Below are 17,041 nucleotides of genomic sequence, written 5' to 3'. Positions count from 1 at the left end.
GAACGGAAGGCTTAGAGGACACCGAATTATGTCCTCTAAAGCCAAAACCTCTGATGATGGCTAAAACCTCACTAACCCTCATTGCCGTAGCTAGAGTGGTTAGAAAATTAGCCTTTCTGGTCACGTATTAATTGTTTACAGAAAGGAGAGGTTCGAAATGCTTTGACATCAAGAACTTCAGACTACGTCTAAGTTCCATGCCGGAAGTTTCGATCTAGACCATTTCAAGATTTCCGCAGACCTCAAAGATCGTGAAGGGCTTTGTTGTTTGACAGATCCGAATCTCTGAGCCTAGAGGCCGTCAACAACATATTTCCGTATTCTACAATCGTTGGGACTGTTAGCTTTATCCCATAATTCAGACGGAAAGGAAGACGGTAAAGTAATTCACAGAGGTGGAGGTGTAGGAGCAGTCATTCTTCCTGCACTATCTCCAGAATCGGCCCACACTCCGATTGGTACACTGCAAAATATGCAGCATGCTTTGCTTTGGCAATGAGACTTGTAATTAATCTTGAAGATCCTCTCGCTTCTCGACAGTCTGAACGCATCCAGACTCAGAGCGGAGAGGTTTTAGGTACCTCTCGAAGTGAGGCTGTTAGAGTAGACCGATTCTCTCGGAAAGTGCCCTCTGAAGGACGTGACCTCTGTGAATCCAGCCTCTCGAAGGCCAACATGGGGCGATCAGCGTCTTTCTCGCTCCCTCTGACGCCAGCGATTATCTTATCATATTTCCTAAGCTTTTGAATAGGGGAAAAGAGACTAACCAACTATCCCCATTCCATACTATATGATTGCGTCTATTGCTACCGCTCTCGGATCGAGAATAAGGGAGCAACGTAGAGGAAGCTTCTTCGTCTTCAATATTGCGAAGAAATCTACGAAAGGACGTCTCCAAAGTCTCCACAACTCTCGACATACTTCTACGGACGTGCAATAGTGTAACGAACCTCTTGAGGATCGTTACGTTCCGTGCCTATGTCGATAACCATCTCTCTCTTCTTGGGATATGAGAGAGCTGCGAAATTATCTGAGATGATTTGGACCAATCGACCAAAAACTCACTCTTCGAGGAACTGGAGAGCCAACCAAATTGCTCCAATTCTCTAGATTATGTGCCAGGACCTCTGTACCTCTGTCCGGATGCCTGGCACCCTCTCGGTATCACCTGAGGTGATCGTACAACCCATTGAGAGATGTTTTAGAATTATTTCTAGATCTTTGATGTTATTTCAGTTCTCCTGTAGGAAAAACTGTAGAGGTCTGAATTGCAGTCTATTCAGGGAAACAAGCTTCTCCAGCGAGGAAATGGTCCCCAGCAGACTCATCCATTCCCTCACTAAGCATGCTTCCTTCCCTAATAAGGCTGCGCTTTGCATAAGCAGGAGAGCATTATTATAGTGCTATGCCGCGGTAGACTCGTACAGAATTCTGTTACAGTGCGGTAAGCAGCGCTGAACAGGTCTAAGAGATATCTCTGTTGAAAATTTCTTAGCAATAGGAAGTCGTGTTTATTCATGATTACTAGAAATCCCTCAACCCGAGGCGAAAGTCATGATTGTAGGGTAGAGATACGGTTCGTCAATCAATCCCGCGGGAGAGAGAGACGTAACCGAACCGAGCCTAACAGCGAGCTACCTGATACTGAGTTGGTGACACTGTGACAGTCACAGGCAGCAGCTTATGTTCACCTTCTCGCAGTCTTATGCCGAGTTGCCAGCTATTCTATTCATCTAAGGAATAGATTTTACATTATTTGAACAGAAACTCTCAAGTTGGCATATTAAGCGAAACAGAATTCGCTAAATACAGAAGCTGATTTTGTGTTGTCGTAACATTCGCTTAATTAACCAAATGTTAAATCGGAAACTCCTGGAAAGTTGCCTCGAGTACCGATTAAATATACTGCGTCATCCACAATGACAGCAACCTCTCGTCTCGCACTATTCTGCCTGAGTTACCAGCTACTCTCTTCTACGAAGGAATAGGTTTGTTACTATTATCGATAAGGAAATTCTCAAGCAGGCATATTTAAGCGAAACATAATTCGCTAGATGCCGACGCTGAGTTAGTGTTGTTGTAACAATACCTTTTGTAGCGTTGCCTTACAGCGGAAACTCCTGGAAGTTTGCAGGAAGGACCGATTAAATTACATTTACAATAACCGTCTTTTCGGTTGCCATCTGTAGAGGTAACCATGATATGATATGGACTTGAACCCTACATTAGTAATATGACGCAAAGATAAAATACGAAGTATTGTAGTCACTTGAACATAAAATTCTCTACTACATTTCTTTCCTCGACGAGGAAGAGAGAGAGAATGGAAATTGACTGTCTTCGTTCTCTTTGCCAAGAGAACGAATTAACATTATTCGAATAGAGATCAAGTAGAGAACCGAGGATCGAAAAGGACAGTTCAAGCTTCTTATGATATTGGACATAAGACTTCATGGACGTAGTCTACAAGTCTTTTTGTCCTGGATGAGCCTCCGACTAATGAATGAGAGCTCTCTCGAATTTTTTTTTTTTTTTTTGTGTTAATGAGAGCTTATCCGCTTAAGCGATAAAATGTTATGAAGATCTTTGTCAATGAGAACTAACCCATTTACATGACAGAAAGTAATCCAGGAATTCGAGCATATAGTTTTCCCGATTCCCGCAGAAATCGAGGAAGGGCAGGATTCCTAATCAGAGACTGGGCTTACGACAGGTAGGACCTTAATGTTCCCCTTCGGCAGCGCAGTCCCGAAAGCAGACGAGGCGTTTTATGACACCGAAATCTGCTTACAGTTTTTCTGGAATTCATCAAGTCATTGGATTCTATGAACGCTCCCTTCGTAGAAAGCAAAAGTAGACATCTGAAGAACGTCCTGGTAAAGTGCTCTGCTGAGCGACATGATGTGTAGGATGCCGAACGTCTTCAAAAGCGTCCTCGCTAGCGTCCTGGCGAGCGTCCAGATGTGTAAGACATCGAGCGTCTTCCAAAAAGCTTATCAATGTTTATGACGTCGAGCGTCTTCCAGAGCGTCCTGATGAGCGTCTCTTCGTGTAGGACGTCGAGCATCGGCAAAAGCTTCCTCGCGTCTCAATGCGTAGGACGTTGAGCATCTTCAAGAGACGTCCTCGCGAGAGTCTTACCGAGCGTATTGGTGCCTAGAACACCAAGGGCATCTCAGAGAGGATCTTGTCGAGCGCCCTGATGTATGAAAGGCCATAAGACTTGACCAGGAACCGTAGACTTAAAGTGAATTCTCTACTACATTCATCTTCTCACTAAGCATGTAACTCTAATAAGCCATGCTTTCGTAAGCATGAGAACATATATAATATATAGTGTTCTGCTGCGTTAGATTCCTTTAATAATGTTACCTACGGTAATCAGCATTGAAAGGCTGGAATATCTTTCTTATTGAAAGTTTCTTAGCAAAAGGCAGACAATATTTTATTTATGTTTGCTTAACTATCCCCTCAATCCGAGGCGCTAAGACCGCGATTGTAGGGGAGAGATACGGTTAGTCATTCCATCCCGCAGGACCGACCTCTCATGACTGAGCAATAGATGGTTACTGCGTTGGTCTAAGCGATAGCAGCCTCCTCCGTTAGCTGTCTGGCCTTACTCTTCCAGAGTTGCCAGCTACTCCATTCAATAAAGGAATCTTATAAAATTATTATCGAACTTCAGGAAGTTCTTATTAATGTATATTTAAGCGAAACAAGACTTCGATAAATCAGAAGCTTAATTAGGTATTGTCATAAACAATCCCTTTAAGCGTAGTCCTTCCTAGGAAAGTATCCATGTAAGGATACTGGTAATAGAGTTGCACAGCAAGAAGTAACTACGGTATGTCTTATGATTTGACCGTATCGTATTATCATACAGCAGATACTCTACTACCTTCTTTCCCTGCCGAGGCAGATAGAGAAAGGAAAAAACTTTTACTATCTTCGTTCTTTTCGTTAATAGAACGATAGAAAGAGTATATATATCTCCTTAAGGAAGGAAGTTAATCCAGGAACTCTTTAAATCTTCGTAATTTCCTCATAAATCGCGGAAGAGACAGAATTCCATGTTCATCTCTAGGGTTTACGGAAGGAAGTAGATATTTCCTATCCGCCATCATACCCAAACGTCGATAAGATTCTTATTAAGAAACCAAGGTTTTTTCTCCCGTACGTCTTGGTAAAAACTTCGACATGACTGTTGCTTATCAAATACGGAGGCGTCCCGAAAAGCGTCCTCAAAAGCGTCCTGCCTTCAAGGGGAGCGCCGCTCATGAAGCGTGCTAGTCATAAGCCGATGTACGGTGATCGTCGTCGGACGAGTATTATGGACGTTCGCAACTCCTGACAAAGACGGCTGGCCGCTTGTGCGACATCTTGCGTCTCTGTCACGCTCATCGACACTTCCAGAAAGGCACTCAAAAGGACGCCTTTGTGTTCTTGGGTGCGAGGATGTAGAAAGCGACGAGCAAGGAAAAGGAGAAGAAGACTGCCTGACTTGACAGACAGACAGCCTCCAAATCCTTCCTTCAGTAAATGTGTTTTGCACTTCTTTTGGCGAAAACGAGGCCAACGAGAAGGGCTGAACCTGTGAGAAGACGAGGGTACGCCTTCTTCCTTTTCACAGTAAGAATGATAAGGCAATCTGGGCGCTTAACAGCGTTCTTCCTATTTCCTTCTTCTTTCTCCCATGTGTTGGAAAGTCGTCAAATTGTTAAGGCGGCGATTACAATCGCACGACAATAGAGAGAGGACGTGAAGCGTCCTCCTCAATAAGCTTCTATTTAAAGGGCGCGAGTCCTTCCGAGAGCTCCAACCCCTGTACGGGGCTTGAGGACGCCTCAGAGGGACGAGAAGCAATCCTTCAGGATTCGTGCACGTGCACGATCTTTGGCAGCCTGAGAAGCGTCTTCAGGTCTTGCCGAAGGGACGCCAGATCGGTGGGGGTTCCTCGTAACCCTCCTTCGGCTTTCGACATGCCCTCTCCCTGTGGTCCTGGGAGTCCGACAGAGGTCTAGACCTAGAGGCATTATAAGGCCGATCTGACGCCCCCTCCACAACACTAGGGGCACTAAATCAACATCACTACACTCACAACACTGATTAGAGAGCGAGCACCTTAGATTCCGATTACTGATGTAATCCACCATAACAGAAAGGGCATCCCTCTCACAGACACTTCCTCTAGGCCCGTAGGCCATACCACAAGGTTAGGCAAAATAAAGTTTACTCTGTTTACTAATCTTGGAGGAAAACTTCCTGATTCTATTACGCTCTAATTTGCGTACATACGAACGAATCATACATCTCCTTTCGGAATCAGTCAATTAATACACTAATTACATTGATGACACGTCGTGCATATTAAGTGAGAATATATCGAAAGTTTCGTTATTCTCACCTAACCCCTTGCGGACAACAAAGTCTGAAACCAGTCTAACTAGAATCAGACTTCCTATGTCAAGAAATTCAAAATTAAATCAATTTATGATAGCGTATGCCTAGCCGCAAATCCAAGTTAATAAACCAAAAAGAAAACAACCAAGATACTTAAGCGGCAATGAAGTTCCAAAATCCTAGACGGAGGTAATGAAAACAGGTGTTTACATTACCGGCGACAGAAGAAAATCTGAATAGAAGATGGGAATAGTTCCTGACACCCGCCTCCCAGCGGCGGGAATGGGTACTAACCACCTGACCGACCACTGCGTGTGCCGGGAGTTTTGAAATTCTGTCGGGCTTCGGAGAATACAGCTATATATATATATCTGACAGGTAAGTGTCATGAACAAATGTATTCTTTTGCGTTTTGAAGAAAAAAATGCATGCATCATTGAAACCGTTTCCTTCCCTATCCGTGGTATTCACTGGCCACCGATAAAAAACAAAACAAAAAGAGTAAGCCTAACTGAATCTCTCATCCATCAAAGATAAGTTTGCTTATTCATTAGACTTATTCATTAGACAACTATCAAAGACTTCAAGTGTAAAGTATTCATGAGACACCAGTCATAAGCGTTGTTGTTGTAGTTGATGTTGTCAATGTTGTTGTTGCTGGCTTAGACGTGGTTGTAGTTGTAGAAGTTGTTGTATGCACATATTTTGTGGAATGAAATATAAAGTTTCTTTGAACAGAAAATATCTTATAAGCATGCATTTTAAGGCGTCCGTTGTCGGTCCGGGGAATTTTAAAATAACTGTTATCAGTAGTGATGCTTTCACGAGATGGAGTTCGTAGTGAGAAGTCGGATCTAGTCGCCTGAGATGTAGAAGAGAGCGTAGGTGGTGTATAGGAGTGATGGAAGGATTAGGCCGATGTTAATAAAGTATCTCCCAATAAAATGTATTCTTTAGGTTTTGAAGAAAAAAATGCATGCATCATTGAAACCATTTCCCTCCCTATCCGTGGTATTCACTGGCCACCGATTAAAAACAAAACAAAAAGAGTAAGCCTAACTGAATCTCTCATCCATCAAAGATAAGTTTGCTTATTCATTAGACAACTATCAAAGACTTCAAGTGTAGATTTAAAAATCTCTTCCTCTCCATCTAAAGTATTCATGAGACACCCGTCATAAGCGTAAAGCTAGTTATGATTCCTAGTTCAGCAATGTCGTGACGAGGCACTTGAATTCAAAGTTCACAAATGAATGTTGCTCAGCAACATTTACACTACTGTATTGTCTTGTTCTCATGTGGTGCTTCGAGGTGTTCCACCTCTAGGCCCATGTTCTAAATTTTGCCGTTCTTTAAACAATTTTATTCATCTATGTATGATTCTCTCCGGTTTATTAAGCTTTCTTGATATCTCTCCAACAGGAACTTGCACCGTATAATTCTCTCGCTCATCGAGGGATGTTTCTTAGACTGATAAATGACACATTGACATTAGATTCCCCTGCACATAACATCGAAAGCAATAGAGTGAGGTCGCTTGGTTCACACTTCTAAGATATCAGTTTTTTTTCCTTTTTTTTTTAAATTTGATAGCATTTTGTGAGATTCCAATGTTTTCTGTAAAATTTAACAAATGGATAGTTCAATTACCTTCAACTTAATATTGAAATGATAATTTAAGGACTATGTTTATGCGATACTACTAGTGATAGGTGTCTCCTATCTATTTGGAAATGTATACCTATGGTTGTGATATGACGTTTTTTATCACTTCGTTTCGTTCACGTCAATTTTGCCATATGGAAAATAGTTTTACACAATAACATAACGAATTGTGCGTCAGGCAGGTGAACGAAAAATTATGAAACTCTGCCACGAGTTTTTTGGCCGACAGTACAACCTGGAGTTATTTTCATAAAAGAATGCTGGTTCTTGAAGGTAAAAACTATTGTAATCCTCTGGTGACACTACATTCTTGAAGTTTTATGTACAACCTGGAGTGATTTTGCCAAATCTTGAGGGCTACAAGAACAGCTGATTACTATTTACATATCATATAGACTAATTAAAGTAAACGTATCTTTAAATAGGCTTATATATTAGTATCAACAAAACATTTCCTGCCATGAGTCAGAAGCCGTTTAATGAAACGAACACTTCTCTGTCCTATCTGTTCAGAAAATAAACGTTACGTCAATCCCCAAGACCATTGTTGCCAAGGCGTCTCTCTCTCTCTCTCTCTCTCTCTCTCTCGTCTCTCTCCTCAATCCTCTTCATCTCCTCTCTCTCTCTCTCTCTCTGATCAAATTACACTGGAACCTTGACATACGATTGCCCTAATATACGAATGTTTTGAGATACAACAGAAAATTTGCGAAAATATAAGCTTTGATATACAACGAAATATTTGAGATACGATTTTGCGATGAGTGTTAGTTACATAGGCGACCGATAAATGGCGTTCAGTCTGTTTGTTTGTTGGTGCTGCATGTTAACACGTCGTTGTTTAGTTCGTTGTATTTGCGCCTATTTTTCGTATTATTTTGTCTATTTTATTATTAACCATGGGTCTCAAAGCTAAAGACAAAGCAGGTGATAAGAAAAAACCCAAGAAAATTATTTCGATGGAAGCAAAACATGAAATTATAGCAAAGCATGAACGTGGCGTTGTATCGTCGATTTGGCAAATGAGTATGGTCGAAATCCTTCTACAATATCCACGATCATCACGAAGGAAGCTATAAAAACCTTCCAAAGGCATCACCATTATTTCTAAACTACGAACTGATTAAAAAAAATAAATAAAAATTAGTTTAGCAATGTTATTTAATTTGTGTTTATTACGTAGTTATTAGTGTACATACGTAAATAAAAAGAGAACAAATCGTTCCCTGCCACCCTTCCCTACCTCCTCCCCATGCTGCCCTCATGTCATCTTTCGTTGTGGTAAGTAAAATTCCTTTCTTTTTTTTAATTGATTTTATTAACATTTATTATCATTTCTCACATTGCTATGTTATTTTATCATTATGTGTGTTATTACTCGTTTATTTGTGTATAAATTGTGTATATTATATGTAATTTAGCTGTGTTTAGGTGTGGTTTCATAGCGCTAGAACGGATTAATACATATTACATTATTTTAAATGGGAAAAATGCTTTGAGATACAACTGTTTTGATATATGACGATGGTAACGGAACAAATTAAATTCGTATGTCAAGGTTCCAGTGTACTGGATAATGTCTCTCTTTGGATACTTCGATTTTGCCAAATCTTGAGGGCTACAAGAACAGTTGATTACTATTTACGTATCATATAGACTAATTAAAGTAAACGTATCTTTAAATAGGCTTATATTATTAGTATCAACAAAACATTTACTGGCATGAGTCAGAGGCCGTTTAACAAAACGAACACTTCTCTGTCCTTATTAAATCGGAGCGTCGGAAGACGCCTCTCTCTCTCTCTCTCTCGTCCCTCTCTCTCTCTCCTCTCTCTCTCTCTCTCTCTGATCAAATTACTGGATAATGTCTCTCTTTGGATACTTGGAATTTGCGTTGTAATCTAACCAGAAACTTTGTTTTGTTATTATTACTGGAAACAAGCAATGATTTTTTCATTATTTGCGCTTTTGGACTGTTATATGTAAACTTTGCGCACTGCAAGCTAGAGTATTGCATTGTTCTCTCGGAAACTAGTTCCGCATATGAGGCGTCACTAAAAAACATAGAAAAATAAGATTAAAAAAAAAAGTGTCGAAAATCATCATAACCTCAAAATTTTTGTTGTAATCTAACCAGAAACTTATTTTTATTAATATACTGTGCTAAACTATAAAGGATTTTTATCATAGTATGCGTTTTTTAAAAGCGTCGTTAACTCGGAGCGTCGGAAGCGTCAGCGTTGTAACCCAGGACGGATTTTTCCATTGAATATTTAAGAAAAAGCGTCGTAACCTCGGAACGTCGTAAGCCGGAACCGTCGTAACCCAGGGACCGCCTGTGTATATGTATATATATATATATATATATATATTATTATATATATATATATATATATATATATATATATATATATATATATCTCTCTCTCTCTCTCTCTCTCTCTCTCTCTTTGGATCCCGAACCGCGCACCACAGACTTTGTTTACATCCTCCTAGTTCTTTCTTCTTCTTGAGATAGAACTCAAGAGCTCTAACAGGGCATAAAGTTCTTTCCATTTCCTCTCCCACCAAGTTCGAAAGACCCTTCACTTCAAAACTCCTAGGACAGGGTTTTGAAGGATTCTCGTTCTTGGCCAGAAATAGAGTCTGGAAAGAACAAATCGCTGCGTCCTTCTTAAATCCCACCCGAGAATCAAGGGCGTGGATTTCACTCGTTCTTTTAGCTGTTGCTAAGGAAAGAAGGAAAATACATTTTCTCGTCAAATCCCTAAACGAGGCAAGGTGAGGAGGCTCAAACTTTTCTGATGAAAGGAATTTAAGTACCACACCCAGATTCCAGCTTGGAGTAACAGAAGATATAGATTTAGAGGTCTCGAACGATCTTATTAGGTCGTGAAGGACCTTGTCTTCTGCTAAATTTAAGCCCCTGTTCCTAAAAACTGCAGAGAGCATGCCTCGGTATCCTTTAATAGTGGAAACCGATAACTGGGATTCCTCTCTAAGGAATATCAGAAAATCGGCCACATTGGTCACAGAGGTATCGGAGGAGGACAGTTTATTCTTCCTACACCACCTCCTGAACACATCCCACTTCAACTGATAGACCCGAATAGTTGACGATCTTCGGGCTCTAGCGATTGCTTTCGAAGCTTTGCTTGAAAAGCCTCTCGCTCTGACAAGTCTTTCGATAGTCGAAAGGCAGTCAGAGCGAGAGCGGGGAGGTTTTGAAGGTACCTCTCGAAGTGGGGTTGTTTGAGAAGATCTATCCTGTTTGGAAGTGATCTGGGGAAGTCCACTGCCCATTCCTGTACCTCTGTGAACCAATCTTGAGAGGGCCAAAACGGGGCGATGAGGGTTAGTCTTGTCCCTTTTGATGCTACAAACTTTTTCATTACTACTCCTAGCAACTTGAATGGGGGAAAGGCATAGGCATCTAGGCCTGACCAATTCAGCAGCATGGCATCCAACGCTACCGCTATCGCTCTCAGGTCTTCCACTGAGGAGCAGAAGTTCTCTATCCTCCTGGATAGGAATGTTGTGAATAGATCTATCTGTGGCCTGCCCCACAAGGACCACAGGCTCTGACACACTTGATCGTGGAGAGTCCACTCTGTGGGGAGAACTTGGTTTGTCCTGCTGAGTCTGTCCGCCCTCACATTTTTCTCTCCTTTTACGAATCTCGTTAGGAGGGTAATGTTTCTCTCTTTTGCCCATGATAACAGATCCCTTGTTATCTCGTAAAGGGAAAACGAATGAGTCCCCACCTGCTTTCTGATATAGGCCAATGCCGTGGTATTGTCTGAGTTGACTTGTATCACCTGATCTTTGACCTCCGGTTCGAAGAACTTCAGTGCCAGGAATACTGCGTATAGTTCCTTGGCGTTTATGTGCCAGGCTTCCTGTTCCTTCTTCCATTGGCCTGACACTTCTCTTACTCCTAGAGTCGCTCCCCATCCCATCTCTGATGCGTCTGAGAATAAGATTTGGTCTGGGTTCCGAACCTCTAGAGACATGCCCTCGTTCTTTTCCAGAGGGTCCAGCCACCATTTTAGGTGATTCTTCACTTCTAAGGGAATCGTGAAAGTGTCTGAAAGTTGCCCCTCTTTCCAATTCCACGTTCTTCTTAAGAAGAATTGAAGCGGGCGTAGGTGAAGTCTTCCTAGGGAAACGAACTGTTCTAGGGAGGAAAGAGTCCCCAGAAGGCTTAACCATTCCCTCGCTGAACTTCGCTCTTTCCTTAGGAAGTTCGAGACTTTCTGAATTCCTCGAACCAATCTTTCCTGGGAAGGAAAAGCCAGAAAACCCAGAGAATCCATCCGAATCCCCAAATAAACTAAGTTCTGACTGGGGATCATCTGAGATTTCTCGAGGTTCACGAGTAATCCTAGAGATTGCGTCAGTTTCAATGTTGGTTGCAGATCCTCCAAACATTGTTTCTCCGACTTGGCTCGGATCAGCCAATCATCGAGATACAGAGAGATGTTTACGCCTTCCAGATGCAGCCATCTGGCTACATTACTCATCAGGTAGGTAAATACCTGAGGAGCCGTGGAGAGGCCAAAGCACAAGGCCCTGAACTGGTAGATCTTTCCTTGTGTCATAAATCTGAGATACTTCCTCGATGATGGGTGAATTGGAACATGAAAGTAAGCATCCTGAAGGTCCAGAGAGACCATCCAATCTCCCGGACGCAGGGCTGAAAGCACCGAGGCAGACATCTACATGGAGAATTTCTTCTTCTCCACGTATTGGTTCAGGATGCTCACATCTAGGACGGGTCTCCATCCCCCCGATGCTTTCGGTACTAAGAAAAGGCGGTTGTAAAACCCCGGGGAGTATGGATCCTGTACCTCTTCTATTGCTTCCTTGTTCCTCATCATTGTAACCATCTGAAGAAGTGTCTCCCTCAGAACAGGGTCCTTGTACTTCGCCGACAATTCCTTCGGAGATGTTGACAAAGGTGGTCTGTCTAGAAAGGGTATGATGTATCCCTTCTCCAGAACAGACAAAGTCCAAGGGTCGGCTTCCCTCAAGGCCCAGGCTCCTACAAACTTTAGGAGTCTGGTACCTACAGATGTTTGGAAGACGTTGTTGTTACTTTGACTTCTTAAAAGGTCGGAAGGAGGACCTTCCTCGCTTGTCGGAAGCCTTTCTTTTCGTTGGTGGTCGAGAGGAGGCGCCTCCACGAAAGGGCACAATAGGAGTACAAGCTGTTTTCTTTGCAACAGGTACTGCTGGTCTAGTCTTTTTGGTAGATTGTACCAAAAGATCCTGCTTTGCCTTCTCAGATAGTGACCGTGAGATGTCCTTCACCAACTGAGAAGGGAACAGATGATCTGACAGAGGAGAGTACAGGAGCGCTGACCTCTGGGAAGGAGAAACCGCTTTTGTCAGGAAAGATCCAAACAGAGATCTCTTCTTTACTATTCCTGACCCAAAGAGGGATGTCAGCTCTCCCGAACCATCCATGCAGGATAAGATACTGTGCAACACTTCGGGATCCAGAAAGTCAGGATCTTTGGTCTTTTTAGCCAGCACCCCAAGGGACCAATCCAGGAAGTTGAAAACTTCCAAGACATGGAAAAGGCCCTTAAGGTGCTGATCTAACTCGGACATGCTCCAATATGCTTTAGCCGAGTTAAGAGAATGTCTTCTAGAAGCCTCTACCAGGCTTGAAAAATCAGCTTCTGCAGATGAAGGGAGCATAAGTCCCATAGCTTCCTCCGTTCTGTACCAAATGCCTCTCCTACCTCCCAGTTTGCAGGGGGGAGAGCAATAAACCGTTTTCAAAGCTTCTTTCTTAGAGCTCATCCATGTATTCAATGACTGAAGAGCCTTCTTCATGGATATTGCTGGTTTCATCTTTAAAAATGAAGAGGACTTCGGTGTCTTAGTACTAGAAAATAGTGATCTAGGAGAAGGAGGAGCTGCAGGGCTTAACGAATCTCCAAACTCTTGCAGGAGAAGTGAAGCTAGCACCTTATAATTGGAAAGGCCTTCACTGGTCGAAATCTCCTCTTCCGACACATCCTCCAGTTCCAAATTAGTAGGAGAACGAGTTCTTTTGGTAGACTCTCTATCCGGAGACCTTGTTTCCCGGGGAGAAATACTCCTAGCAGGAGAGTGACTGTCAGACCTAGAAGTCTTCTCTTGCATTTCCACTGATTTCTTCTGAGGTCGAAGTGGAAACTGTCACTTTCGAAAGTCCAATCACTTTATCTGGAGTTCGACATACTCTACTAGTGTTAATCTTGGAAGGAGATCTACTCCCAAAAGAAGAATCACTGTTGGCTGACGTTCTGCGCCTGACAGGCGCCTGGCTGGCGCCTCACGCCTAGATGGAGCTTCGCTTATTCCTGGTTCTGAGCGCTTATCAGGCGCCTTGCGCCTGGCTGGCGCCTCTTGCTTTGATAGCTCTTCGCGCCTGGCTGGCGCCTGGCACCTCTGTAAACTCTTTACGTCTGACAGAATCTTCACTCTCATCTGAAGTTTCGCGCCTGGTTGGGGCCTCGTGCCTAACTGGCGCCTCACTCCTAACTTGAGTACGACTCTGCCGCTGGTTCTTGGCCGGTTTATGGAAGACTGACGAGACTGAAGAATCATTGTCTGATGAAGATACTTCCTTCTGAGGAATCTCGTATAAAGGAGTTCTAGATTTCTTCACTGGAAGAAACGAATCCTTTCTTCTGGGAGGATCTCTAGATAGGACTCCGACGAGAGAAGCGATTGAATCCTGCATACTTCTTAAGATTCTCGTGGTTTCCTTGTTTGGGTCCAAAGGAGAGGAAGGAGAACGGTCTTTCTCAGGTTCCCACGAATCCGCAGGAGAAAGCAACAGACTTTTTGCTTTCTTATTCTCCGATGGCAATTCCTCCGGAAACTGTTCAGGACTCGAGTTTAATCGAGTTTCTTTCCAGCTCCTCTTCAGGGGATGAGAAAGGTCTGCAGATCTCCATCCTCTCTTGGGAGACGAATTTTCCGATGAAGAGAAACACTCACGGAGAACGCTTATCCTGTAGCGATCTCTGGCAGTCTGAGGTGTTACAGAATCTGCCGAGGAGACGTCTGACTGGTGGGGATTCTCCACAACCTCCGTACGGCTTTTGACATTCCTTCTCCTCTGGGCTTGGGAGCTAGAAAGAGGTCTAGGCCTGGGAGCGTTGTGGAGCCGATCAGACGCCCCCTCCACTACACTGGGGACACTCAAATCACTATCCACAGCACTATTTAACTCACTATGCTTACCTTCTATAGCTGCCATTTTAAGTTCCATTTTCTTAAGGGCAGCTTTAAGATTTGCAATTTCTGATGCAGAATCCGTAGGATCTACATTCGGTGAAGGTACTGAAATATTAGAAGGAGCATTTATCATAAAAGAAGAGGGTACAAAATTACTTACCACATAACTAGAAAGAGAGCTAGGCATGGTTTTGGAAGAAGACTTCCTCAACCGGTCTCTTTTTTAACTTCTTCAAATAAGAAGTTAGAGACTTCCACCCTTCAGCACTCAAACTCTCGCATTCGTGACAAGTGTTGTCGAAAGAACATTCATACTTTCTACACACTTTACACACAGTGTGAGGATCAACCGAGGCTTTCGGCATTCTCACCTTGCAACCCTCATTCACACACATTCTCACAACACTTCCAGAATCAGACATCATGAAGAAAAATCCAATCCAAATCCAAACAACGGTCCACAAAAGCGTATGCCAGTACAACGATCCAAATACGTCGCCAAAAGATCCAAAACGAAGATCAATTGCGATGCAAAAAACAAAATCCAGTGGGAGAAACCAACAACGTTGATGACAGTATCGCCGACTGAGAAAATCTGATAGAAAACGGGAATGGTTCCTATTCCTGCCACCCAGCGCCAGAGCGGTAGATCACCTGATCTACCTGTAGTGTGTGCGCGAAATTCGAAATTCTGTCGGGCGACGGAGTCTAATAGCTAAGTAGCCTATATATCTGACAGGTAAGCTGAATGTATAAAATCACCGATTACAAGGTAAAAATTAATTCAGTTCAAACCATGACCCCGGGAGTAAAAAGTATCATACTTTCACTAATATAAGCAACAAAACGTTGTTTTATTGTGCTGATTACAACTGTAATCTTGAGTAAGATCAATAAACATTACATATATACACTAACATTGTTCAAATGAGTGCTGGGAAGGCTGGGAAAGATGGTGGATTGTCTGTGGTTAGACCGGCCAGCCTCAAGATTGCCGCCATATTGGATTTCAAAACTGCCTTGAAAACATATTTTATGAAGAGCTCACATGCTTATTTTAGTTCGTATGGGGCTTTCATATATCACATTATGTTGACAAAACTTCAATCTTTTGAATGGTATGCTTAAATATGTAATTGTATTCTTGTTTCACCAATTAAATATCAAGAGAATAAGGCCTGGCCAGTGCGATAACATTGGATCGTCTGTGGTTGTTTACCCTATGGCATTATTTTGCGACTTGAAAGAAAACACTTACTTCATGAGGAAAGCAGAGGTCTCGATCTGTTGTTTCCACACTGGTTGGGTTATGACTGGTGTCTAATTCAGGATACTGGATGTGCTCAAGTTATTTTAAGGCAAAGTGACCACGCAATGGTACAGTGTCCGCCTGTCCGCACAGTGGTGTTTTACCCTACTTAAAGTAAAATAGTACCGATGTCACCAATTGTTCCTGAATTAGGAGGGGAAGGTGAAACACAAAATGAGTAGGCTGGTTTGCACCAACAGGTATGAGCTTAGATTACCTACGTAGGTATTGATTAGGCTACAAATTCATAAAATCAGCGTATTTATTTGTAGTATAAATAAACTACAAATAGATATGCTAATTTCACTTATTTCCCCAGTTTTGTGTAAGTCTTATACCTAGTTTGGAGGGTAAACAGATACCAACTGGCAACACTGACAAACAATAGGACAGCACAAACAACACTGTAGCGACTGTTCACAGCAAAACCATTGATAGGTATTCGATTCAGGAATCTATTTTCTTTTTCAACATCGAATATTTTCAAATTATCATGAATACCTACGTAAAAAATTTATGCAATTCATGACCTTATACTGATGTTTAACTATTTATTTAAATAATTATCTAGCGCACGCATCTTCTTTCTACTGAAAATTCATTGTTTAAGATTGTTGTGAAGAAAGTATCCCAGCATATACTAAAGGCACAAGTGGTGTGCGGATTTAGCACAGGAAATTTAGTTAGTTGACACAAGTAACTCCGCAAACATCAGAATGGCGTCAATCTTCTAGGTATACCTAGGTATATTTGGTGTTTTAAGTACAAATTTTGAAAGCGTCATGGAAGTATGTTTGCACTGCGTATGGCTGGACTTTCATTAGGTAACCTATGTTTAATCTTAAGATTTGACCTTAATTACTAACTTTGGAGAAAATACTTACTTAGGTAGAAAGGAGAGAAAGATCCCGAAGTATTGCTCTCACCACCAATGACTCGTGACTGGTGCCCATCTCCGGTGACAGGATGTGTTAAAGTACTTTTTCGGAGGGTGGATCCACGAGCGGCCAAGACTGGATCAGCTAGTCCACTCGGTTGTTTCCCCTACTAATGGATCATGTACCTGCCATCATCATCGTTTTAACCAGAATCTACCCAGTGAAAAAAAAAACAGAAAACCACATTTTACTAGTTTTACAACGAAAGGTGTACCTAGCTAGTAGGTAGGTCTAGCTAGGTAGCCTATTGACTGAAACGACCGCCTACGCACCTGTTCCCACGACAATCACGTCGTAATCGGTTGGTAACTCCACTTCCATGACTATCACATCGACATCAATATGAGGCTCCAAGACCAGTGTCAAACCTTCACTTAGGTTAAGTGCACGTTGATAAAATATATAAAAAGGAAAATCTTCTACCAACCCACAATTACTATCAGTAACTTGAATGACAGTCTGACTGAACACTGAACTACAGGCTGCAGCA

At 42.3% G+C, this 17,041-nt stretch overlaps 1 protein-coding gene across 1 annotated transcript in view; it reads right to left on the bottom strand.

The window, feature by feature from the left end:
- Positions 1–17,041, bottom strand: part of LOC135219520 (rab proteins geranylgeranyltransferase component A-like) — a 291,707-nt gene extending 274,666 nt beyond the window's left edge. Inside the window, exon 1 of the mRNA XM_064256350.1 lies at positions 16,824–17,041. Coding sequence (XP_064112420.1) covers positions 16,824–16,872 — 49 coding nt within the window. The 5' untranslated portion in view covers positions 16,873–17,041. The remainder of the gene's footprint in view (positions 1–16,823) is intronic.

The sequence above is a fragment of the Macrobrachium nipponense genome, chromosome 1, assembly GCF_015104395.2.
Source record: "Macrobrachium nipponense isolate FS-2020 chromosome 1, ASM1510439v2, whole genome shotgun sequence".
In the NCBI taxonomy this organism is placed as follows: domain Eukaryota; kingdom Metazoa; phylum Arthropoda; class Malacostraca; order Decapoda; family Palaemonidae; genus Macrobrachium; species Macrobrachium nipponense.
Note: the sequence above shows the minus strand (reverse complement) of the source record. Positions and strands in the feature narration are given on the sequence as shown.